Genomic DNA, 8,019 nt, shown 5'->3' with positions numbered 1-8,019 from the left:
TAGTCTATGTCACAAATCCCATCCCATGCAGCTAACACTGTGACCCTGCCCTGGTGCCGTTACCAGCACAAGGTGACAGGCCAAAGCAGCAGGATGACGAGGAGTTTACTCCACAGGTGGTTAGGATTTGGGCCGTGCTGCCTGACTGGGCGGACAGTCGCTCCTCATGTGGTTTGGGACCCAGTTCGCTTCTCCCCAACAAAACCAGGACTAACTCGTTACCCCCATCCTGGTAATAAACAGGAGGCAGTTGTACCCTGCTGTGGGTCTGTGGATGTGCCTTTAAATCTGCCCAGTCTCTCAGGGTTTGAATGTCATGCCCTGAATTTCAAGCCTCAGGATACTGTGGTCAGACAGATGCTGACACGGGGACACACCACAATCAGGGCAGATGTTAAAGGTTTAGAGAGGGAATTCCACAACTTCCAGCCTGCCTGAAACAAGTTTTTCACTGTAGCTTGGTACAAGCGACAATAATAAACCAATACCAATACCAAACTGCTTTGTATTTTACAATGTTAGAGCTCCCAGGATTGAGAGCTATTTCGAAGCAAACTTGGACGATCTAAGCATTACCCCTCGATTTAACCAGCCTTCCCTCTTGCTCTGTGTCGGCTGGGCACAGATAGGATACGACTCCTCAGTAATAAATACAACTGAAGTCTGCAATAAAGACAAGGAGACAGGATTGATTTCTGCACAGAATCCCTTTATTCCTCAGTAACTCTGGAAGCACCAGCCAACTCTAGACTTTGTTGAAGGCAGCAACGTCAACGCTTTGCACCTGGAAATGACGGGAGAATGAAAACATAGGTTAGGACAAGCGGCAGTGAGCAGGTAACCAGGTACTTTAACCAGTCATCCCAACAACACAACAGAGGGCAGGAAGATCGAGTGAACCTTGGACTGGGAGCACAGTGGCTCTTCGACTGAACTAGTTAACCCAGAAGCAGGAATCAACGACCCAGAGATAAATTCAAAAACTGAAGCTGAAGAAATTAATTGCAGTTAATTAAAAAATACAATAATTCCACTAATGGTGATCACGAAGCTACCAGATATCATAAACCCATCACAGTCAGCTATGTCCTCTAGGGAAGGAACTCACTACCTGGGTCTCCAGGTGATCGGAGGCTAATGGCAGTGAGCCAGCTCCCGGAAGGTGCAGGCAAGCTGACTTCTTGAACTGTTCTCCACCTTCCTTGCATTTTGACCCAGGATGAAAACTCAGCACCATTCCAAGGTGGAATGACATGGGAAACTTGGATATCTTTTTTTAGATATCTTTATTGGTCACATGTACATCGAAACACACAGTGAAATGCATCTTTTTTTGTGTAGAGTGTTCTGGGGGGGCAGCCTGCAAGTGTCACCATGCTTCTGGCACCAATATAGCATGGCCACAACTTCCTAACCCGTACGTCTTTTTGGAATGTGGGAGGAAACCGGAACCCCCGGAGGAAACCCACGCAGACACGGAATGTACAAACTTACAGACAGTGGCGGGAATTGAACCCAGGTCGTTGGCGCTGTAATAGCATTACGCTAACCGCTACACTACCGTGCCTATCCTAACTTGGATGAGATGATGATCACCTGGACACTGTGAGCTGATGCTGGCCCCCGTGAGAGTGGTTCCAGTAACGGCTGGAGCTCGACCAGCTCCCTGACACAGCCAGGGCTGCCGTTGTGCTGGTACACGTGAATGTAAGAAGCAGGAGCTGGAGTGGGGCTTCAGCCCCCTTGCGCCTGCAATGCCATTTGATAAGGCGATGGCTGATCCTCTACGTCAACACCACTCACCCACCCAATCCCCGTTCTTTTAGTCCTCTGTAGAAGACAATGGGAAGGGAGCTCTGGTGAACAAAGGGTTTCTCTCTCTACTGGTAAACAGCTTGAGCCAGCTGCTCGTATAAGTTGTTGCTGAGCTTCAAGGCCACAGGGAAACGGTTGTTTTTGACTAACTGTGAAAGATGTGTTAACCTGTCTGGCTGCACACAGCAGCCTCTGCTTGACCAATGGTAGCGTGAGCTGGTCAAGCATGCCCAAGTATAGGCATGCCTGTGCAGTAGGTGGACACCCACCGGAGAACAATGTATTTAAGTTTGTTAGCACCTTGTATTCCTTGAGTCGGGCTACATGCAGGGAAGAGCAGCGCTGGCTGTTTGCTCCTCCATGTACCCCTACTCCCACTAGCGTTAAACTAATAAAGCATTAATCGTAAGTTCTTTGGCTCTGCTGTTGTCTGATTTATTACAGAGTGCAGGTCAACTTTCACACCTCCAGTAACTAAAAACCTACTTTAGGGAACACGAATCACAAACATTAACAGACAGGCACAGCTAGTAGTTCAGAAGGCAATTGGTGTGTTGGCTTTTATTGCAAAGGGGCTGGAATTTAGAAATAGGGAAGGCTTGTTACAGTTGTAAGGGTGTTGGCGGGGTTACAGCTGGAGTAGTGCTCACAGGTTCCCTTACCAAAGGACTTGGTAGCACTGGAGACAGTCCAAAGGAGATTCACTGGGCTAATTCTCAAGATGAGAAGGTTGTCCTATCGAGAGAGTTTAGAAGAGTGAGGGTTGACCTTATTCAAACACAAGGTGCTAAGGGGACTTGACAGGGTAGATGTTGAGATGTTTTCACCAGTGGGAGAGTCTCAAACAAGGGGCAATCTGGGCCGAAAGGGCCTGTTCCCGTGCTGTTTGACTCCAGTTTCATGATATGGGGCCGGTCATTTAAAACCGAGGTGCGTAGAAATTTCTTCTTGGGGGGGGGGGCAGATCATTAGATGCATTTAAAGTGGAGGTAGGTACATTTTTGGAAGATTGAGGGATTGAGGGTGTGGGGAACTGGCACAGAAGAGGAATTGATGCTTGGGGTAGATCAGCCATGATCATACTGAATGGCAGGACAGTCTAGAAGGGCTGAGTGGCCTGCTTTTATTTCTGTGTGATGTGTACATGGTGGCTGAGAAGCCACAGAACTCAGTCATGAAATGGCTGACCCCTTCTGCTGATATGGTGCCCTGCTAGTGTTAGACTCTCAGCCGGAGGACACCCTGGTGCCCTCAACAGTCTAGGCATTAGTAAGAATAGACCTCAATACTCACATAGTCCTCAAACTTGATGATTTCTTCCTCCAGCTCGTCAGTGCCGACCTTGTCATCTTCCACCACACACTGGATCTGCAGTTTCTTGATGCCGTAGCCGACGGGGACGAGTTTGGAGGCTCCCCACACCAAGCCGTCCATCTGCACCGTACGCACGCACTCCTCCAGCTTTGCCATGTCCGTCTCATCGTCCCACTGCAGGGAACGGGGCACACGTTACAGGGGCTGGCTTCACCGCAGGCACCCCCCTCCCCACACCTGAACCCCACCTACTGACCTGCAGCCTCGTGGGCTGTCCTCGCTATGACCCAGACCCAAAAACCCAGCCAACGGGATCAATCCGTCCCTTGGGGCTGCTGGATTCGACTGTTTTAAGTAGCTTTTTTAAACATGTATAGTGTTTAATACACCTCGAGTGGCTGCACAAGGAATGGCCGCTTCCTAGCTTACTGGTTCATCCATCAGGTGACTACGTATTTTCTCACTGGTTGCTTTTGCCACAGGTATATAACAGGTTTTCTGATTGGACTATTGTCAGCTAAGGAGTACCTCATCTCAGGTATAAAAGCTGTCATTCTTTGGTAATCACTCCCTTGCCTCTCTCTCTTGCTCTCTTCCACCCCCCACCCCTAGCTCATCTTTAGTTCCTTTGTCTCGGCTCATCTCCTAGTAGTAAGGCTAGTGCCATGTACTCTTTGACTGTTTCTTTGTTTTAAACTTTTCCAATAAAACTTTGTGAAGCACCAAGTTGTTTTCAACTCACTCTTGGGACTCCTGAAATAACCTGTGGATTTGAAAATAACCGGATCCGACAGGGCTCAGCTACGGCGTACAGATTCCGTCCACTCCAACCGCCTTACACATCCAAAGGGGCTGCAGTTGGGATGTGACACCCACTTGTGCATCAGTTTCATTAACTTGCGCCAGATTCAGTCACAGTCAGGGGAACTGGAGAGCGAACTGTCCATCCACCAGAGGTAGCGGAGGAGATTGTGGAGGCATTAGTAGTGATCTTTCAAGAATCACTGGGGTCAGGGAGGGTCCCAGAGGACTGAAAAACATAACACCCCTCTTAAGAAGGGAGGGAGGCAAAAGGCAGGAAATTATAGGTCAGTTAGCCGGACCTCAGTAGTTGGTAAGATTTTTTAGAGTCCATTATTAAGGATGAAATTTTGAAATACTTGGAAGCACATGATAAAATAGGAGGAAGCCAGCACGGTTTTGTTAAAGGGGAGATCTTGCTTGACAAATCTGTTAGAATTCTTTGAAGAGGTGACAAGCAGGATAGACAAAGGAGTCAGTGGGTGTTATTTACTTAGATTTTCAGAAGGCCTTTGACAAGGTGCTGCACACGAGGCTGCTAAACAAGGTGAGCCCATGGTGTTAGAGGCAAGGTACCAGCATGGATAGAAGATCGGCTGACTGGCAGAAGACAGAGAGTGGAGATAAAGGGGTCCTTTTCAGGGTGGCTGCCAGTGACCAGTGGTGTTCCGCAGGGGTCAGTGTTGGGACCACAACTTTTCACATATACGTTAATGATCTAGATGAAGGAGCTGATGGCTTTGTGACCAAGTTTGCAGATGATACCAAGATAGGTGGAGGGACAGGTAGTATCACAGAGGCAGGGAGTCTGCAGAAGGACTTGGACAGCTTGGGAGAGTGGGCAAGGAAGTGGCAGTAGGGAAGTGTGGGGTTATGCACTTCGGTAAAAGGAATAAAGGCGTAGACTATTTTCTAAATGGGAAGAGAATTCAGAAATCGGAGGTGCAAAGGGACTTGTGAGTCCTAGTGCAGGATTCCCTAAAGGTTAACTTGCAGGTTGAGTCGGTAGTAAGGAAGGCAAATGCAACATTAGCTTTCATTTTGAGAGGACTAGAACATAAAAGCAAGGATGTACTGCTGAGGCTTTATAAGGCGTTGGTCAGACCACATTTAGAAAATTGAGAGCAATTTTGGGCCCTGTACCTAAGGAAGGATGTGCTGGTCCTGGAGAGGGACCAGTGGAGGTTCACAAGAATGATCCCAGGAATGAAAGGGTTTACATATGAGGAGTGTTTGGTGTCTCTGGGCCTGTACTCGATGGAGTTCAGGAGGATGGGGGGGGGGGGGGTGGAGAATCTCATTGAAACCTACCAGATACTGAAAGGCCTGGAGAGAGTGGACGGGGAGAGGGTGTTTCCATCAGTGGGAGTCCAGGATCCGAGGCCGCAGCCTCAGAATAAAGGGACAACCCTTTAAAACTGAGATGAGGAAGAATTTCTTCAGCCAGAGGGTGGTGAATCTGTGGAATTCGTTGCCACAGGGGTTGTGGAGGCCAAGTCATTGGGTGTATTTAAGGCAGAGATTGAGAGGTTCTTGATCGGTAATGGGATTATGGGGAGAAAATATGAGAATGGGGATGAGAAACAAAAACCATCCATGACTGAATGGTGGAACAAACTCGATGAGCCGAAGGGCCTAATTCTGGTGATGCTACACAACCTGCTAAGTTCCTCCAGCAGATTGTTTGTTGCCCCAGATTCCAACATCTGCGGTCTGTCTCTCTCCATAGGTCAGAGGAGAGGCTGGGTGTGGAGCACGGGTCTGCAGTACTACAGCAAAAAAAAAACAAGCGCTGGAGGGACTGAGCAGGTCAGGCAGCATCTGTGGAGGGAAATGGACAGTCACCCCATTACAGGAAGGATGTGGAGGCTTTGGAGAGGGTTCGGAAGAGGTTCACCAGGATGCTGCCTGGATTAGAGGGTATGAGCTATAAGGAGAGGTTGTACAAACTTGGATTGTTTTCTCTGGAGCGTTGGAGGCTGAGGGGAGACCTGATAGAGGTTTATAAGATTATTAGAGGCACAGATAGGGTAGACAGCTGGTATCTTTCTCCCCAGGGTTGAAACATCTATTAGATGGGGGCAAAGTTCAAAGGAGATGGGCAGGGAAGTTTTTGTTTTTACACAGAGAGTGGTGGGTGCCTGGAATACGCTGCCAGGGGTGGTGGTGGAGGCAGACAGGATAGAGGCACTTAAGATGCTCTTAGATGGGCACATGAATGTGCAGAGAATGGAGGGATTATGGACACCGTGTAGGCAGAAGGGATTAGTTTAGTTTAGTTAAGCATTTAATTACTAGTTCAATTAGTATGGCCCAACATTGTGGGCCGAAGGGCCTGTTCCTGTGCTGGACTGCTCTAAAACAGTCGACGTCTGAGTCCAGACGAAGGGTCTCGACCTGAAACATTGACTGTCCATTTCCCCCCCACAGATGCTGCCTGGCCTGCTGAGTTCCTCGTGCGGGTTGTGTGTGGCTCCAAGTTCCAGCATCTGCAGCCTCCTGTGCTCTCCTCTGCAGTACGACAGCCGTCTGATCCTGTGCTCTCATCACATGGAGCCGACGGAATTGTGTGGGGATCTCAGGAGGAAGCTGTGACGGGTCACGAGGATCCAGCAGGTCCCAGGGTCGAGGGCAAAGCCACCTGGTGAGCCTGATGCCCAACCAGTGGATTTCCGAATGGCCAGATTGGGAATTGTCGGTGTTTCACTGCACGTGGTGTGTTGACGAATCAGGCAGGCAGCCCACTTGTGGGTGGTCCAGGTATGCTGCTCTTCCATGGTTCCTACTAAGCTAAGACTAGCCCTCTGTCCCAACTGCAATGCCAGAGTGAAGCAAAACTGGGACATTCAGTTGTGGCCACGCAATAGTTTTACATAGAACAGTACAGCACAATACAGGCCCTTCCGCCCACTATGTTGTGCCGACCCTTAAACCTCGCCTAAGACTATCTAACCCATATATCCCTCCATTTTAAATCCCTCCATATGCTTATCCAGTAATCTCTTGAATTTGACCGATGTACCTGCCTCCACCACCTCCCCAGGCAGCGCATTCCATGCCCCAACCACTCTCTGGGTAAAAAACCTTCCTCTGATATCTCCCTTGAACTTCCCACCCATTACCTTAAAGCCATGCCCTCTTGTATTGAGCATTGGTGCACTGGGAAAGAGGCGCTGGCTGTCCACTATCTATTCCTCTTAATATTTTGTACACCTCTATCATGTCTCCTCTCATCCTCCTCCTCTCCAAAGAGTAAAGCCCTAGCTCCTTTAGTCTCTCCTCATAATGCATACTCTCTAAACCAGGCAGCATCCTGGTAAATCTCCTCTGCACCCTTTCCAACACCTCCACATCCTTCCTATAATGAGGCAACCAGAACTAGACACCGTACTCCAAGTGTGGACCAGTTGGGCTGAAGGGCCTGATTCTGTGCTGTGAGACTCCATGACTCTAATACAGTTGTTGCTGATGGTCCCAAGGATGCCCAGCCTTGAGCTGCAGGACCTGCCCCACTCTATCCTGCTCAGCAGGACTGTAAGTACCACATATCAGGATGGAGGGTGAAGGTTGGTCTTTATGAGCATTGATATCCCCCTTCTATCCTACATCCCCAATACCACCTCGGGCAGATCCACCTGCCACAGGTGGAGCAGGGAGGAAGAGGTTGAGTAGGTTCTCTCTTCCCACCTCTCCTCTCCGTGGGATCCAGCCGGAAAGGATGATTCTGTCCACTTAACCCTTCAAGACAGGCTGAGGATTGTTGGCAAGGGTGGAGGACACGGGGAGACAGGGACACGGGGGACGAAGATATCTTACAGGTTTGACATCCAACAGGATGGTAGACTTGGCGATGAGGGCAGGCTTCTTGGATTTCTTGTCAGCGTACTGGCGCAGCCGTTCCTGCCGGACCCTCTCGCTCTCCGCACTCTCTTCCTCATCGCTGCTTCCGAAGAGGTCCAGGTCATCCTCGCCGTCCTCCTCCGGCTGCTTTGGGGCAAGCTGAGGAAGGAGAGTGGCGTGAGTACAGTCCGAAGTGGCCGGGAACTGGGACGAAGGAACACGAGCCCCGCTCTCAGCGCTCAGCCACCC

The 8,019-nt window shown here is 49.6% G+C and overlaps 1 protein-coding gene across 4 annotated transcripts in view; it reads right to left on the bottom strand.

Moving 5' to 3' along the window:
* Positions 1–688: 688 nt before the first annotated feature.
* The window catches only part of eef1db (eukaryotic translation elongation factor 1 delta b (guanine nucleotide exchange protein)), a 28,640-nt gene continuing 21,309 nt past the window's right edge, over positions 689–8,019 (bottom strand). For all 4 annotated transcript variants that reach the window (XM_052017000.1, XM_052017001.1, XM_052017003.1 and 1 more), the window contains 3 exons: positions 7,747–7,929; positions 3,109–3,303; positions 689–784 (listed from right to left, as the gene is read on the bottom strand). In XM_052017000.1, the coding sequence (XP_051872960.1) occupies positions 746–784; positions 3,109–3,303; positions 7,747–7,929 (417 nt within the window). In that variant the 3' untranslated portion in view covers positions 689–745. The remainder of the gene's footprint in view (positions 785–3,108; positions 3,304–7,746; positions 7,930–8,019) is intronic.

This window comes from Pristis pectinata, chromosome 5, assembly GCF_009764475.1.
Source record: "Pristis pectinata isolate sPriPec2 chromosome 5, sPriPec2.1.pri, whole genome shotgun sequence".
In the NCBI taxonomy this organism is placed as follows: Eukaryota; Metazoa; Chordata; class Chondrichthyes; order Rhinopristiformes; family Pristidae; genus Pristis; species Pristis pectinata.
The sequence above is the reverse complement of the archived record's forward strand: the minus strand, read 5'-3'. Positions and strand labels throughout refer to the sequence as shown.